At 30.5% G+C, this 19,328-nt stretch overlaps 1 protein-coding gene across 3 annotated transcripts in view; it reads right to left on the bottom strand.

The window, feature by feature from the left end:
* The window catches only part of LOC145331655 (nephrin-like), a 201,113-nt gene extending 183,696 nt beyond the window's left edge, over positions 1–17,417 (bottom strand). For all 3 annotated transcript variants that reach the window (XM_080176434.1, XM_080176433.1, XM_080176432.1), the window contains exons 1-5: positions 17,229–17,417; positions 11,105–11,183; positions 10,838–10,900; positions 4,712–4,785; positions 140–190 (exon numbers count right to left, since the gene is read on the bottom strand). In XM_080176434.1, the coding sequence (XP_080032560.1) occupies positions 140–190; positions 4,712–4,785; positions 10,838–10,900; positions 11,105–11,183; positions 17,229–17,343 (382 nt within the window). In that variant the 5' untranslated portion in view covers positions 17,344–17,417. The remainder of the gene's footprint in view (positions 1–139; positions 191–4,711; positions 4,786–10,837; positions 10,901–11,104; positions 11,184–17,228) is intronic.
* Between the last annotated feature and the right edge of the window lie 1,911 nt (positions 17,418–19,328).

Consider the following 19,328-nt stretch of genomic DNA (forward strand, 5'->3'; position numbering starts at 1 on the left):
ATAAATTTAATTTTCCTAATTTTAATTTTATTTTGATATCTCTTATGGTGCCCGAGATAGCAACAGTTTGTTGGGAGGGGGGGGGGGGGAGTGATAATTAAAGCCCCCACCGCCCCACAGAAAAAGGATTAATATTTACCTAATACAAGATTACCAGGGGAACTTGTACTCCGGAAGAAAGCGCGGCCAGCTGAAATTTATATTTTTATTATTTAAAATTTTTTTTAAAATTAAAATTCTTTTTATTTTTAAAGTGAAGCTTTACTTTAACCAAGATCGGAAAAAATAACTCTTGACATGTTAGAATTGTCCTATCAATTTTAAACTTTGCATTATGATTCTATAAAACATATCGTATAAGCTTAGCAACCCTATTTTTCGTCGATTTCAAACATGTAGATTTTTAACTTTTTATATGATATAAATATCCTTTTCGTGTGATTTTTGGAAATTGATGCCCAGGACAACAAGGTACAATATTATAATCGAAGCATCTCTATAAGTAAGTCTTAAATATGAAAGTATAACAAATTTTATGTACAATTTTGTTTTTATTGATTAGTAGGTTTAAACCAGCATTGATTAATAATTTTAATCTACTGAAAATGTATTTCTTTTCTTTTAGATAGGTTTTAAAAATAGCTTCGGACGAAGCTATACAATTATTTTGCTAAAATAAATATTTATATTTTGCTTTGTTATACAACATAAAGTTTTAAATAAAGTTTTGTGTATTATGTAAAATTTTGGCTAATGTTCTGGTTTACTTTATTATCGACAAAATATATTACTCAACCTGCAGCAGCCAAAATGTACAGATAATAAAAATCCGGGAATTGGAGGATACTTAATAAGATAAATAGAAGAAACATATACATATTTATATATATATATATATGGTTTCCCCTTACGATGAAGCATCTCAAAGTTCAAAATACCCCCAGGGGTGTATATTCTGCAAATTAAACCCTGCTGAGGGGGGGGGGGGGGGGGGTAAAAAATAAATATGTGGATGGGGGAAAGAATGAAAAAATTAAGAGAACTTAATTTTTTTGCTTTTTCTCCCCTCCGGAGTCCGGCCGGATATTGAAAATGGTCGGATACCCGGCCGGATATCCGGCCCAACAATAAAAATAACGAGAACAAGTGCATGACGAATAAAAATCTTTTTTTGTAATTCCATGGTCCTATAATTCCTGGGTATAGTGCATATAATTTTTAAATGTATTGTAAAACTGAAATAAAATATATATATATGAAGGTCATATATACGGACAGGTAGAAATATTCTTAAAAAAGACAACCTATAATCTAAAATACAAAGTAGTAGGGTTTATTGTCTTAGGCTAAATATCTCGGAAATTGCGGGTTTCATTGGATTGTACTTTTCAGGAAAGCTTCATAAATGTAATGCTACCACAAAATTGAGGGAAAATATTAGAAAATAAAAAGCTTTTATAGAGCAGTGTCATACAATAAACATTAAACTTGATTAAATAGGGAAATAATGATACCTGTAAAATCACGAAAACTTAAAAATCTAGGAGTCGATCTAGCACCCCAATTAATAAACAAATCTTAATAGGAATCGAGAAAATCACAAAAACATAAAAATCTAGGAATTGATCTAGCACCCCAATTAATAAACAAATCTTAATAAAAATTAGTGAAAATATGCAGAATGTCAAATTAATTAATCCCTGAAAATTTCAGCTCTCGATCTTGAAAAGAAGTTGAAAAAATCACGAAAACTTAAAAATCTAGGAATCTATCTAGCACCCTAAATAACAGACAGATGAACAAAACAAAGTATAGATAAGATGGACATATGTCATAAGAATCATCACTAAAAATTTCAGCTATCTATCTTGAAAAGGAGCTGAAAAAATCACATTTTCCCAATGCACACTGGTCTGGAGGGGTCAACAATTCAATTTTTCCTACCCATCAATTTAGACAAAAGTTGACCTGCCAGCCTTCAAAGACATCCTGGGCCACCTTTATTTTAAATATCAACCCATGTTGATAATATGTTTTTTGAAATAATTTGGGGCCAAAGCTGCAAAACCCTAAAATCTAAGAAGGTATTGTTGACATTGATAAATTGGCTATACTTGCTTAAATGTGATAAAATCAAATATCCGCATGTTGGAAATTGTCCAACTAAAATAAGTCCTACATAAGTTCAAAAATTATTTATAACACAAAAAATGGTACAAAATGCAAAAATGTGGTTTTTTTTCTCAGTTTTTAAGATAAGGGTAAGTTTGGCAAAATTTTCTTATTGATAATTCTCTGAGTGTCGCGCATGTTTATTAAAGAGAATTTGTTGGTATTGTAATTCGCTTCATATTTCAGGATATATATGGCATCCGATTTTGTTCGTTTTGTGCATTATAAAAAAAATAATATACGTGTCGTAAAACATACATATATTAATTCAATCTTCTGCCTACACAATCTAGCGTAGCAAATCTCGCCTCTGATTGGTCGAAACAAAGATCCTTGTCTCTTATTGGTCGAAGCCAAAATACTGAGTTCTCATTGGACAATTAAGAAAAATCTCTTGCCTCTGATTGGTCGAAACTATGTGTTCGTGTGTGTGCGTTCGTGTGTGTGTTCGTCTGCTTCTATTTAAACATAAACACATTTTTTGGGCTTTAAAATTTTGTAAATATTTTATTAATTAAAAATTACAATTTGCAAGACTTTAAAGTATCAAATAAATTCTTTTTTAAAAGTATGTCTTAATAATATAATATATATATATATATTTATATAAATGGGTTAAAACTATAAATAAAGGCGAAAATTTGAAATTCAGCTGGTGCAAAACCAGTTTATTTTACAAAATTTTTTACATGAAATTTAGCTAATGCAATCCCCTATAAAAACGTATTTCAGTGTCGCCTTGATTGGACACCTCCTTCCCCCCTAAATGTCCAATAAAACCACGAGAACGGCAAAATCAGACTTTAAAGGTCATTTTAAAGGTCTTTGACTATCGAGGTCATATATTTTTTTTCTCATAAATGGACTCCCTGACCCCTAAAACCCCCAATTTGCCGTATTGGGCATCGAAATCTGCCAAAAAACGGCTAAAAACGAATTGTTGACCCAAATCTCCGTTTTCGGACCAGTGTGAATGGATATATGATGTGTGGATATTGAGAGAAATTCTCGCATACCCAGATAAAATGTTCAACCTATACCCTCCCCTGATAATGAATTAATATATTGACTAATATCCGAGGACTATATTAGCAACCTTATTTACGGCAAAATATTCCTATCACTATCCATATATTCTAAATCCATTATAATATCATACTTTTTGACCTATATCCTGGTTGAAACGCTTCTAATCAAATTTTAATCAACAATAACGCGAAAAAGACGCAAATAATATGAAAAATTTTAAAAGTTCAAAATATTTAAATAAAATTTCTACAAAATTATTTTAATTAAATTTGAAATTAAAATTCACTTTTCTTTATTGGAGATAATTAAAATTTTTTGATAGAAAAATGTAAACTGTCACATTTTTTGTCATGTGTTGCTAGATTTATGCTAATAAGATAACAACATCCATTGAAGCGAAAGATGGACAAACGAACATTAACACTTGTAGAGTGTCAGAACTTAATAAGCAGAACATTAATTGTACATAAATTAGTTGGAAAATTGCGAAAATACAGGTTACATATTAGGACATACTTTACTTTCATTTTGATTATATAGATGCCTTGCTTATAATTTTGTACTTTGTTGTCCTAATAATCACCATTCCGAAATCAAAGGAATAGGATAACTATATCATAAATTTAAAAAAAATTAGCTTGTTTAAAATAGAAGTACGAACCTTCTGCTAACAATTAACAACTGTAAAGTTTAAAATCGACATGACAAATCTAACATCCCTAAGTTAACGATAATTATAAGCTATTCGTTCCGGATGAACGTACTCCGCCCGTCGAATATAGTTATAATAGTTTTTTCTCGTACTCATTTGAATCCGGTGGATAGGAGCTGGTTCTCATCCATACGAAAAAAACTATGTCTAGCATTGTATTATAACCAGCTTTCTACGAATATAAAAATGTACAATTATATATCCGCGGAAAGCCGTTTATAATGCGATGCGAGAAATAACTATTATCGCATCGTATTAAATAGACAGCATTCCGCGGATATTTAAATGAAAAATATAAGAATAAAACCAGTTTTTAACAGTTCCGAGGGGCCGAAGGCACGGGCCAAAAAAAACATTATATTATGTTTGTACACTTCTATATTCGTAGAAAACTGAATTTAATACATAAATTAATGGTTTTTCAATGGCTGAGAACCGGTTCTAAAGCAGCGTATATAAACCGGTTTGGAAGCCATGCTGGAAATATGTTTACCTAGGGCAAATGTCTGACCGTAAAGTTTAAAATCGATAGGACAACTCTAATATGCCTAAATTAACAAAAAAAGCTATTTGTTTCGGACAAACGGACATACAGACATTTCAAATTGTAGATAAGCGTCGATACTAAAAATATGTATTACCTTAAGCTATACTGTTGGACCAATTTATTCTCCCCACTACCCCGAGTAAGCAAAATCACAATGCAAACTTTAAAATCGACAGGACAACTCTAATATGCCTAAATTAACTAAAAAGCTGACCATTTCGGACAGACGGACAATTAAAAATATGAATTACCTAAAGCCGTGCTGTTGGACCAATGTCTGACTGTATTCTCACCACTACCCCGAGTATCGTACGTGTAGATTGGCCTAAAAAAAGAAACAATAATGTAGTAGAGGCCTCTAGGGGCGTAACCGCTATTAATTTATATACAGATACTAGCGGGTTCGCCTCTAGCCTCTAGGGGCTTTGCCTCTAGAGGTTTGATCAAACCAATTTTTCGTAATTTAGATTTTAAAAAATAAATCTAAAAAATATTTCTTTGGGGGGGGAGAGGAATTTTTTTTTCATGGGGGGGGGGTTAGTCGACCCCACTATTTTAATTTTAGTTTTAAGAAGAAATTTTTTTTTTTTTGGGGGGGGGGAGATTTTTAATTTTTTTGGGGGGGTTGGGGGTGTCCCACCCCCAAAGAAAATAGGTTTAAACCTTCCCGGGACCTATGAGAAGCTACCCTGTAAAGGAGAACCCGATCGGTTCAGCGGTAAGCGGGATCCTTCGCTACAAACAAATAGACAAACAGACACATAGAAATCGTTCTACTTTGTATTATAGATAAATGCAGCGTACACAGTACAAACGTCAGAGTGGACAGACGTATGATTTTCTACAATATTAAGTATTTCTATATAGGTTAGGTTAATATATGCCGCAGGGTTTAGGCATTTAAATATCCTATAAGATTGTTTTTAAAAATGTTAAAAATCCGACGTTTGTCACTCCTGCGTTTGTCCCAGAAACTTTTAATATAGTGGTATAATAGTTATTTATCGCATCGTATTTTAAACAGCTTTCCGCGGATATAGAATGTACAATTATAAGATTAAAACCAGTTTTTTTAGCCCCGAGGTGCCGAAGGCAATGGCAAAGAAGAAACTTGTTTTAATCTTATGATTGCAAATTTTTATATTCGTAAAAAGCTGGATATAAAACGATGCTAGACATAGTTTTTTTCGTATGGATGAGAACCGGTTCCTATCCACCGGATTCGAATGAATACGAGAAAAAAATATACGTACAGGCAGAAAGACAGACAGACACAAAAACGGAATAATAGATAAAAGGACAGGTAGACAAAAAGATACAATACATGTACTTTTAAAGACAGTAAACTTTTTGTTATTAATGTATGTAAGTAAAGCATATTACTAGTGAATGCCGTGATAATTAGGCATAGGCATAATTGGCCTTGTGGCATGTTTTAGTAATGTAGCAGAACAAATCATTTTTTTTATTCATAAAGTTACGTTGAAAACATCGGCAGTTTTTCTCAAATTGTCTTGTCGAGCAAATTAAACATTCTTCTTATTTTGAAATGAATTTAAAAATAAGTGGAAAAGAGAGAGGGTAAATTTTCTATAAGTCTGGGTTAGGTAATTTTGTAGCCCCAAAGGTTTTGGCTACCGCAGGCGTTAGGGATTTGGAAAAAAATCCACCCTATTTCAATTCATTTTAAACTAAGGGGGGGGGGGGGGGGGGATTCAGTGGTCGATAAACACTTAAAGAAAAAGCACCAATTTTTTTTTAATTCCTAAAAGTTGGTTTACATTAACATAAAAATTGTATGTAAACAAAGCTATTTATTTCCTTGTATACGTATAATTAGCAGATTCTTATAGTAGGCTATCAATTTCGCATAGTGCTATGTCTGCAAACTTAAAATTTTGATTTGAAAAAATATATTTTTTAAGGGGGGTAAATCTATTTCTAGGGGGGGATATCTCTTGTTAGAATGTTGGAACCCACCCCAAAATAGTTATAAACCTTCTATGAAAAGCTATCCCGTAAAGGAGAACTATATCGCTTTAGCGGTTAGCGAGATCCTTCAGTACAAATAGACAAACAGACATACAAACATCTTTTTACTTTATTATAAGGATAGTTTAATCCTATTTATATAAAGTGGTAAGGTTTAGTTTGGCGCTTTTCCTAAAACTGCATTATGAATACGGAATCCCCCCCTCCCTTATTTTTACAATAAATTAAAAATAATTTTCTTTCTGACTAACTTTGCGGGGCGGATCTTGGACAAAGTAGCTTCAGACAAAGTAGCTTCAGGACAAAGTAGCTCGGCCCCCTAGCCTATAATCTAACCTAACCTAACCTAACCTATGTTAGCCTCAGAACATTTATTTAACAAAAATATCACCAACTGATAATACATAGGTGGTTTAGAATTTCATGGATTTTGCAAAAAGTGGTTGATAGATTTTTACAATTTTTAATATTGTTTTTACAAGTTTTAATAATGTTTTTTACAATTTTTTGGTTAGGTTAGGTTAGGTTATATGCTAGGGGGCCCAGCGCCCACGGCTAGGCAGGCCAGGGGGCCGAGCGTTGCGGCCATGACCTTTATTAACAGTGGAGGCTACTTTCCTTAAGAGGCTACTTTGTCCTGAAGCTACTTTGTCCTAAAGCTAATTTGTCCTGAAGCTACTTTGTCCTGAAGCTACTTTGTCCTGAAGCTACTTTGTCCGAAGCTACTTTGTCCAAGATCCTGCGGGGCTACTCTTCACTCAAAATTACCTAACCTAAGTAAAACTTCTGTGGTCGCTAGGCGATTTGAGAGAAACTGCCTACAACTAAACTGATATAGTTTTCTTTATTTCAGAAAGCCTTACATAGGTTTCACTGAAGCTTCTTAAATTATCTATAAAAATGACATCATATTGGCGTATCAATGGTTAATCAAAATGTATACTGGCCTGCTATTAGCAATTTAGTCTGTGTATTGATTGGAATATCATTGGCCATTTGTATTGTATGTCGTCATTTTCATAGAGCTATTAAGAGCTTCAGTTCCGCTATTTTGTTTACAATAGCATATATATTAGAGGGTATATTTACAGGGTAAAACTAAGGAAATAAGCAATTTGTGCTGTAGAAATAATTTGCGATTCTGGTTATGTGATAAATTCGGCGGAAGTAATGACACACTCTGATTCTTAACAGTAACATATCAGGAATCTAAAGGGATAAGACAATGGCCGATAAATTGATGTATATCCCCAATGATGAAACTCAAACTTACCCCTTTTGTATTTTACAATTAGTGGTTGAAACGTTTGATCATTAAACTTATTGAACCATCCAATAGTTCCCAAAGCTGTTGAGCTAACGAACAAGAAAACAATATTATAAAACTTTGGGGACTATTGTAATAAACAGCCCAATGTCTCAACCTTCCCTGGTAACACTATAATACACTATTGGGGAGAGATACAGAAATCATATAAAAACAAGGATGACAACATCCATAAAAGCGAAGCACTGAAACGGTAGGACAATTAGAACTGAATAATCATAATATAAATGTATAAGAGTAAAAAGCAAAATTGTAAGTAAATTTGTTGAAAAACTGCTTGATTCAGGATAATGTTTTTGGACATACTAAACTATTAAAGGAATCACCATGCAAAATTTGAAATCGATAGGACAATTCTAATATGCCTAAATTAACGAAAAGAGCTATCCGTTACGGACGGACGGACGAACGTACGGACGGACGGACGTACGGACGGACGGACGGACGGACGGACGGACGGACAGACCGACCCTAATTATAGAAAAAGCTTCGCTTTTAATAAATTTTTCTTTCAATCATTACCCAGCATACTTAATCAACCATAAAAAGCGCAGCAACAATAAGCTGTGAATATGGTAAATATAACAAGGATGACAACATCCATAAAAGCGAAGCACTGAAACGGTAGGACAAACTGACATTAACACTTGTATAGTGTCAGAACTGAATAATCAGAATATAAAAGTATAAGAGTCGAAGCAGAATTGTAAGTAAATTTGTTTAAAAACTACTTGATACGGGATAATGTTTATGGACATACTTACATCTTTAGGACTTAATAAGAGAGTTGCTTCGCTCATAATATTATACTTTGTTGTCCCAGGAATAACTTACAAAAAAATCATATCAATCATATAATTAGATCACATAAAAATCATAAAAAAAATCAACATGTTTAAAATGGACGTACGGACATTCTAGTAATGATTAAAGAGTTGCAATCAGCATGCAAAGTTTGAAATCAATATGACAACTCTTACATGCCAAAATTAACGAAAAATATATTGTTTTTAAGGAGTTAAAAATCTTTATGTTTAAAATGGACGTACGGACATTTTGGTAATGATTATGGAGTTGCTGCGCTTTCTAAATTGTATCTTACTACCACAGGAATCACCATGCAAGTTTGAAATCGAAATGACATCCATAATATGCCTAAATTAACAAAGAAAGCTATCCGTTTGGGACGGACAAACGTACGGATGGACCGACCCAATTATAGAAAAACATCGCGTTAAAAAATGTTTTTTTTTTGCAAAAGAAGGCAATTTTTCTTTTAAATCTAAATATTTTGAATGTAGCTGTTTGATTATATATTAATGTAGTCGTCAGATTTCATATTCATAGCTTCAAAATACACTCTTAAATTAAATTTTTATATCATTTATTGTAGATGTAAATTATGGAGATACGGAAAGTGTCATGTGTTAAATCATAAAAATACTATAAAAAGGAAAGATAAGAGGAGAAGTGGAAAAATTTCCCCTTGAGGAAAGAATTGATAACAGTATTAAATTTACATATGAGAGTCTCCCTAAAACCATAAAACTAGTTTTATACCATCCTCTATGTAAATAAACCTACCTAGAAGAGTCTTCCTTGAACTAAAGAACTAGTTTTATACTATCCTCTATGTAAATAAACCTACCTAGTAGAGTTTCCCTTGAACCATAGAACTAGTTTTATCCCATCCTCTATGTAAATAAACCTACCTAGGAGAGTCTCCTTTAAACCATAGAGCTAGTTTTATAGCATCCGCTATGTAAATAAACCTACCTAGGAGAGTCTCCCTTGAACTATAGAACTAGTTTTATCCCATCCTCTATGTAAATAAACCTACCTAGGAGAGTCTCCCTTGAACCATAGAACTAGTTTTATCCCATCCTCTATGTAAATAAACCTACCTAGGAGAGTCTATCTTGAATTAAAGAACTAGTTTTATACCATCCTCTATGTAAATAAACCAACTTAAGAGAGTCTATCTTGCACTAAAGTACTAGTTTTATACCATCCTCTATGTAAATAAACCTACCTAGGAGAGTCTATCTTGAACTAAAGAACTAGTTTTATACTATCCTCTATGTAAATAAACCTACCTAGGAGAGTCTTCCTCAAACTATAAAACTAGTTTTATACTATCCTCTCTATGTAAATAAACCTACCTAGTAGAGTGTTCCTTGAACCATAGAACTAGTTTTATCCCATCCTCTATGTAAATAAACCTACCTAGGAGAGTCTCCCTTGAACCATAGAACTAGTTTTATCCCATCCTCTATGTAAATAAACCTACCTAGGAGAGTCTATCTTGAACTATAGAACTAGTTTTATCCCATCCTCTATGTAAATAAACCTACCTAGCAGAGTCTATCTTGAACTATAGAACTAGTTTTATACCATCCTCTATGTAAATAAACCAACTTAAGAGAGTCTATCTTGAACTAAAGAACTAATTTTATACCATCCATTATGTAAATAAACTTACCTAGGAGAGTCTCCTTTAAACCATAGAACTAGTTTTATAGCATCCTCTATGTAAATAAACCTACATAGGAGAGTCTCCCTTGAACCATAGAACTAGTTTTATCCCATCCTCTATGTAAATAAACCTACCTAGGAGAGTCTATCTTGAACTATAGAACTAGTTTTATAGCATCCGCTATGTAAATAAACCTACCTAGGAGAGTCTTCCTTGAACTATAGAACTAGTTTTATCCCATCCTCTATGTAAATAAACCTACCTAGGAGAGTCTTCCTTGAACTATAGAACTAGTTTTATCCCATCCTCTATGTAAATAAACCTACCTAGGAGAGTCTATCTTGAACTATAGAACTAGTTTTATACCATCCTCTATGTAAATAAACCAACTTAAGAGAGTCTATCTTGCACTAAAGAACTAGTTTTATACCATCCTCTATGTAAATAAACTTACCTAGGAGAGTCTCCTTTAAACCATAGAACTAGTTTTATACCATCCTCTATGTAAATAAACCTACCTAGGAGAGTCTCCCTTGAACCATAGAACTAGTTTTATAGCATCCGCTATGTAAATAAACCTACCTAGGAGAGTCTCCTTTAAACCATAGAACTAGTTTTATACCATCCTCGCTTTTCTCTCCAATTCTAAAAAATAATATTTAAAATGTTAACTATTAAAGTTGAAACACTTCAATATGATTAGCCTTCTCTCCAACCTCTCTGTCTTATCCTTCTGTTTGTCTGACTGTCTAGTTGCCTGTTAGTCCGCCTGTCTGTCTGTCAATCTTCCTATCTATATATGTAGCTATCTATAGGTATATGTATGTATCTATCTATCTATTTATCTACCTGGAATCAGCAGGGATAGGTATATTGCAGGGAAGCTCCACAGTTCCCCCAACTACGCCAATCACAGTCTCTTCAGGAACTGAAATAGAAAAAAATAAAGCAATATTTTTTACAATTATGGTCAGTACGTCCCTAGCAGGTCTTTTAGTTAATTCAGACATGTTAGAATTGTCTGGTCGATATCAAACTTGGAATGCTGATTTCTGTGTCAGATAAATCAACCGTTGCCCGTTTCGTTATCTTAGTTTTTAACAGTAAATCACAGTAAACGGCGATAAAATTAATTTTAACTTTCCTAAATTTTTATTCTGAGCATCTTTACTTTTTTTAAAAGCGAAGCTTTTTCTATCCTTCCGTCCGTCCATACGTCAGTAAGTGTAAGTATGTCCTTAAACAGCATAATGTATTTAAGCAGTTTGGCAACAAATTTACTAACAATTTTGTTTGGACTTATGCATTGACATTCTTCTTATTCAGTTCAGACACTCTACAAGTGTTAATGTTCGTTTGTCCTACCGCTTCGCATTTATTGATTTTCATCCTTGTTTAGAGTCTCCCTTGATATCGCTATTAGTTTTAAAGAAAGGAAAGAGAGCTTTATGAAAAGCCTTCACTGTTGAAATTAAAATTTTCATACATGACTTTTTTGGGAAAGTAAATTTCTACTCGTACACAATACATATAAGAATGTAAGCCTGTAATTTTTTTATAAAGTTACAATAAACCTTAAACTTTATATTAGATGCATTTCTATTTGTACGGCGTTTACACAATGCCAAATGACAAATATTGAAAAAGAGCCAATATTTCACGGAATAATGAGAATATATTTATGCAATGATTATTTTTTATTTAATATTTTGTTTTTGTTAGTGTTGATACTATATGAAGCTTTACAAAGTTTCTCAAAAATCAGCCATGTGACGTCATAAAAATTAAGGATGAGAGGAGAAGTGGAAAAGAAAACCCTTAAAAAAGAGATAGATAATTCCTCATTTATATGTCGTCAAATGGCTGATTTTGTAAAGCTTCTACTCTATAATTATAGGTATGTATTAAGTCAATTGCGTATAACTGTTTATTGTTCAATATAAAAATTGCAAAACAAAATATTAATCTTAAAAAATAAGTTAATTTATATACAAAACAGTCAAAAATATTCTTAATATTATTTTATTTTCTGAAATTTTAACATTTAAATAATAGCTATAATATTATTAAATGTTAATAAATTAATTAGGATACATTAGTTAATTTTTTGAAGTTATTTTGTAAGTCAACCCCTATTTGCAGTTTGGCTTTATAGTCAATATAAATATAATAAAAGGTAATTTTACCCAAGAAAACAAAGAGCTAGGTGAACAGACTTCACCTTTTGTCATTGTCAGGAACACTGCTTCTCTATGACTATGTCCAAACGTCTGACATGACTATTCGCGCAAATTTTTTGTATAGGGATCTATAGAGATAAGACGATGACCGATAAATTTATGTACATCCCCAATTATACACAAAATAACCCCTTCTGTAGATTACAATAAGTGCTTGGTACGTTTGGACACCGAACTAATGAATCAACCAATCATAATTCAATAATAGACCCCAAAGTTGTTAAGCCAACGAATTATAAAATGTAGTTATAAAACTTTGGTGACTAGTGAAATTAACAGCCAAATATATAAAATAATTAGTATTAAGTGTCTAAATAATAATTGACGATACATTTTTAGAATTAAAATCTATTTAATAGGCGTTTTTCTATAATTTAACCAATTCTAAAAAGGCTTTATAGTTTTTTTTCTCAATTAAAATACATTTTGAAGTGTATACTTAAGTGGATACTTCAATATGCATTATTTTTTAATTATTTTGAGTACGTGTGAAAACAAGGACATTATGTTGATATAGAATACAAGTTTATCAAAAAGAGAGTCGTTTTTTTTCGCATTAGATAGATATCGTTTATATCAAATAAATTGTTTTAAATGGAGAAACGGTAATTCTGGTAACGATTATAGAGTTGTTAAGCTTTCTAAGTCGTACCTAACTTCTACAATGTTGAAATCTATAGGACAATTCTAGTAAATTTTAGACTATATAAAGTAGATGCGTTTCTAAAAAGCAATAGGCCAAAAACTCCAGAAAAGAATAGAAAAAAATGCACTTAAAAAGTTTTTCAAGTATTCAAATCAGGTTTTCACAAAGAAAGACGTTTTTGCAGTAAAGATTTAACTCTGGATAAAGTTCTAAAACTTTTACACATATAATACAGAGTGCTAGGGCTATTCTAATCAGTAGCTATAAAAATATTTAAAAAAAACTATTAAAAATGTAAAAGAAAAGTTCCAGTACATTTTTAAATTCTACTCAGGCATATTTGTTCTAGTTATTTCTCACAACTTATTATGCTTTCCGCGAATATTAAAATAAAAAAAAATATAAGATTCAAAGCAGTATTTTTTCCCCGAGGGGCCAAAGGCCCGGGCAAACAAATCAGGTGTTTATATTATGATTTTTACTTTAGCATTTGTGGAAAATTGTCTGCAATACGATGCTTTACATGATTTTTCTGTATTGTTGAGAACCAGTTTTAATCCAGCGAAAAATATTCGTTTTTTTAAGGCTATATTGGAAATTATTTTCCAGGTTATATTCGGTTTTTTTAAGGCAACACTGAAAATCAATTTCCAGGTTATATTTAAAAAAATAACTGTTTATCCTCTTTAATTTGTGCAACCTGTAGATAGAGAAGATATAGATAGGAAAAATTGGTGAAATTGCATTCAATAATATCATACAAACTTTTACTTTTAATCTACATATTTATCTAGATCTTTGTATTCTAGTTTATTCAACATGTTTTTACAAAGTTATTCCGTAGGTTTGTTCTTTTTCTTTTTCTTGGGTTATATCCTAAACTATCCTATAGAAAATAAGTGTTAGACAATTAAAACACTTGGCATAATGTTTCAACTATTCGTGTATATAAACTAATCATAAGAAACTCCAAAAATACCCCTTAGAAAATCAGAAAAAAGTTAAAACCTACCAAACAGTTAAATCTAAACACCAATATAAAACTTCCCTAAAAAGGAAATTGCAATCAGTTTAGTAGAAAACTAAATCTCAAACAGGCAAATAAACCTTATCAATAATACAAAGTAGCTTGATGTCTGTCCGTCCGTCCGTCTGTCTGTTCGTCCATCTGAAGCTTAAGATCTCGGTAACCATTGAACCGATTGGATTCTACTCTTCAGGTCTATATACCTATTGGTCCTGTGATGGTTTTAAGCTATTTTCTTGGGGGGTGGGACACCCCCAACCCCCCCAAAAATGAAAATTTCCCCCCCCCCCCAAAAAAAAATTTCATATTTTTTTCTAATTTTAATGTTTTTTATGTTTTTATATATTTTTATATATTTTTATTATTTTTATATTTTTTTATACTTTTTTATATTTTCTTTATCTTTTCAGTTATTTTTCTTCTTTTTAAATTTCTTTTCTTCTTTTAAACTTTGTTTTATCAAATTCAAAAAGATTGTGAAAGCTTCCTTCTCCTGTGGGGGAGAAGCCCTAAAAAGACTAATGGCAAAGAAATTTTAGAAAACAATAAAAAAAGAAAAATTTCAAAGGTTTTAAATAATATAAATCAATATAAAAAGTTATAAAGAGTTATAAAATGTTATAAAGAGTTATAAAATGATATAAAGAGTAATTAAATGTTATAAAATACAAAAAATATCTAAAAATATGTAAACAAAATTTTTAAAATTCTCTCCTGAACCTTCAGAAATAAAGCCCCTAGAGGCTAGGGGCGAAGCCGCTAGTTACCTTATATAATAGGAAATTTTAATTTGTGAAATTATTAAAATTGATGTTACTTTTTATGTTATCAGGATAAGAAATGGATTAGATACACTTAATTGTAGAGGTAGCCTATTCGATGTTTTAACTCATAGAATTTGCTACAAATATAAAAATAATATTTCTTCTCCCTTGCTTATCTAGCTTAGCTAAAGTAAAATTTGAATTAAGGAAAGTTCCAAGTGTAAAGTATATTGTTATCTTTCTATCTATTTCCTTGTATGAATTTAGTGTAGTTCTACATATCCTCTACATTTAAACATACAGGGAACATCACTAAAGATGCCTCTTTTTAAAAGCAAAGCTTTTCTATATATTCATCTTATTTTTGGAAAACTGATTCCTAATACCATGTACAATGATTTAAGCAAAGCATCTATATAATCAAATTATAAAAATGTATGTATTCCTTAAAAAGAATTTTTGCAACTATTTTACTTACATTTTTTTTAGAATTATATTATGCTTATTCAGTTTTAATGTACGTTTGTCATACCATTTGAAAGCTTTGCTTTCATTGATGTTGTCATCCTTGTTACAACTTTAAACAATATGACAAAACATGACTAAAAAATGATATTGCAGGACTTCACCAACTAGGGACTAGATCTTTAGTTCACCATAATCAAACTGTACTAGCCATTACTGGTTTTGTGTAACTTTCATATTTCATGCAGTTTTTAAACAAAAAATATGCCAAATTAATTTTTAAAGATCATTTGATGCTTTTTTCAAAAAATTACATTAATCAAGACATTAAAATTAGATATGAATTAAATTTATTAAAGGAATTAACTAATAAGAAGGCAGAAGAGTAAAAACAGAGTTTTATTTTTAATGGAACAATTGATGTGAATCACCCTGTATATAATATTGCAGTGAAAATTCAGGCCCTGTTTAAGGTAGATTACACTTGGATGTGTGTGCAGTGTTCATGTAAAACAACTCAAATTATAGCAGGTACTACATAAGAAAGATGATACCTCACAAGAAAACCCTTCCTAGTCAAAAATTAAGTGAAACAATAATGACAACATCCACAAGTAGTGAAGCTCATAAATAAAAACAAATATTTGTTGATATATTAGTAATATTGAAACTGCTTTATATCTCTAATAGTAGTTAAGTAAATCCGTTTTGCCCCAGAAAAATCTAAAAATTTTATAGCAACAATCAGCAGAATGATCTTCCATTGAATCTACAGGCTGAGAGACAAATTGTCTTATGTATTAAATTGCCTGTAACAAAATAAGCAGTATAAACATATATTCAATGTACACATAAATGAGTACTATTAAAAAAAAAAATTTTCATAAAATTTAGTATTTTTTGTATGAACAATCATGAGAAGTAAGGTTATAAACCATTCAAAATTTCAGACTCTTCAAGATAAAGGAAAATATATGTAAATTTAAGTATACTTGTAGTATGTATATCTTTATTCAAAAATATATTAAAATTACAAATTTTATATAACAAGGAAAACATAATATATTCAAAAATTATAGGTACAAAAAAAAACATTAAAAAAAAATATCAAGTCTGACTTTGAAATTTATAATGTAATATTGTTTCTATAATTGTATCTTGCAAATGCTTGCCAAAATTTTATTGAATCAAATGCAAAATTTGTATTCTTTGCTCTTTATCTACAAAAATTTTTTTTTTTTTAATTTAATGTTATTTAAGTACTTTAATATCAAATATTTAAATTAGTTATTCTATTTTTATCTTTCATCTTTAAACATTTTTCTAAAGGTTAAATAAAAATTAAACAGAAATTGATCTGCAAACCAAGATAAATTGTGTATTTTTTTCTCAAGAGAAAAAAAGAAAGATTGAAAATTCTATAATGAATTAATTTGTTAGGTGAGAGAAATATGTAACGTTTCATCAAGAACCAATTACCAAGTATCATAACTTCTAAAAATCAACCAATGGCAGTTACTATTTACTACTTATATCCAGAGAGGGAAAGAACATTGTGCTGTGTATAATAATGTTTTCTTATTTGCTGGCTTGACAACTTTTGCAACTTGTATTAACTTTTGATTGATTGGATCATTAAGTTGATTGTCCAAAGTTTAAACCACTATTTGTAATCTACAGAAGAAGTAATTTTTTTGTATCATCATTTAAGATTCCTTTTTATTTATCAGCTATTGTCTTATCCCTTTAGATCCCTGACCTATATTTTAGATTTTCTGATAGAACCAAAGAAGCAATACCAAAATTAAAGAAAAGATAATAAAAATCTTACCAAATTGATTTGCATTGATCTTGAGTTGATCCTGTAGAATACTTTTCTGTATGGATGTGTACTCCCAGGTGGCTGGGAATAGGTTCACAACACATGCACACAAGAACAACAACATTTTTTTTTCAATTGTATATGGATAATGTTTTCATTATTTAAAATTTGGTCACTAATTTGATTTTAACTCTGAAATAGAAGAATAACAGTTAATGAAATTGTTATAGAATTCACGTGGAATACAGGGGGAATTTGTTGTTAATTAAGGGTGCTAACATGGACATCACTTATTGATCACTTTAATAATCCAATAGTAAGAAAGGGGATAAATAGAATCGTTATTTTAGCCAGCTACACGTTTCACTTTAATAGAGTACATAATTATCTGGTTTAAGATTCAAGAAAAATAAAACCATTGTTAGTGAATATAAATTTATATAAAAGTTCTAAGAGTTTAAAATACATCAGACAAGATTAACCAAATGCAATTTAATAAAGTACAGAATTATCTGGTTTAAGATTCAAGTAAAAATAAAAACATTGTTAATGAATATAAATTTATATAAAAGTTTTAAGAGTTTAAAATACATCAGACAAGATTAACTAAATGCAACTTTATTTTTAATTTAACAATGTCCTAATATTGTGACTCATCATGTTTTCCAGTTTTGTCCTTTGTTTCACAGTTGTTGCTCTCTTTCTTATAAATGACATAATAATTTTAGGATTAGAATTATGCCATAAATCTAATTGAGCAGTATGGTTTATATTTCCATATTGAATAATAATGATATGGGTAATAAATTGTAAGAACAAAGGTTTGGTAGTAAATAACTACAGGATATAAGTCTACCAGACTTACTTAAACCTTTGAAGTATAACAAGCATAACTAAACAGGGACAGAAACTTTTATCCTTTAAACTATGTTCCAAATAGGAAAATGCTTAAAAAAGAATATATAACTTTTTTCCATAAAATTTGTCATCTAATCTTTCATTAAGTGTGTTAGTAGTTAGGGTAGAAAATAACAGCATTTGGGGTAAATGGTTAAATTTTCACACATTTTAATAAAATCTTCCAAATAGTAGATTAAAAATAGACACATTCCATACATCGGCCTTTTAGGTATTTATAAGTAATCACTACTTAAGAAGTTGTATCTGTAAATTGATAATAATTTTCTTATATCAAGACCCAAAAAATCCTTGGAGTAAAGAAATAAATGATTTTATATGTTATTGTAATTTGATGTTATTTGCAAATTGTTTTTACTGTTTCTGCACCATTCTCATTCTTACCCTATCCATGCTCCTCTTATATTTTGATTCTTCTCATTTTCCTAGAGCAAGAAGTTGCCAAATTGTCTTCTCTTTCTCTCTCTCTAGTTCTCTTTTTAGCAGAAAAATAAAGTTAAAAGTTTAGAGGTTCAATTAAAACTACTTGGTCTTAAAAAATATAAATTTAGGATAAGCAATTTTACTATCATAATTCTTAGTTCTCAGATAAATTTTAAAGCTAACAAGTATTTTTGTTGAGCATGTTTAAAATTTAAAAATGTTTATGTCAGTGGCAAAAGGTGTAACAAACAAGTCATAAATAAGACAAGCTACAGTTTCAATCATCTATAGTTTGTAGCTTAAAGAGCAGAGCATATCATTCAAGCTGAATAAATTTCTATTGTTGTTCAGACAAACAGCTTCAAGGGATATTATTTTATTTTCATTTTCTCATTCTATATCAAAAAGGGGTTATGTTATGAAACATATTATTGTTGTATTTAAAGTCATCCAGATTTAGGCTGTGTTTTACAAAGAATTATTTACTCATTGAATTATTGTTTTGCACAAATATGCAATAAAATATAAACCTGTCATAAAATAAATGACCACGACATCCTTCATACAAAATTAGCAAAATTTTTGTTTGTTTATATTCATTGTTTCATTTTTGTGCATCTTAACATTTTTTTCACACCATTCAAAAAGTGAGAATAGAATCTTATAAGTGATAAAGGCAGATTTATGGGTTATAAAATCCAGAAATTGTTATAAATCCTATGAATATGTTCTTAGGATTTTTACTCCATTGCACACTTAAGCTTGTAC

The sequence above is a fragment of the Acartia tonsa genome, chromosome 11, assembly GCF_053477335.1.
Source record: "Acartia tonsa isolate MP-2025a chromosome 11, ASM5347733v1, whole genome shotgun sequence".
NCBI classification, from domain to species: Eukaryota; Metazoa; Arthropoda; class Copepoda; order Calanoida; family Acartiidae; genus Acartia; species Acartia tonsa.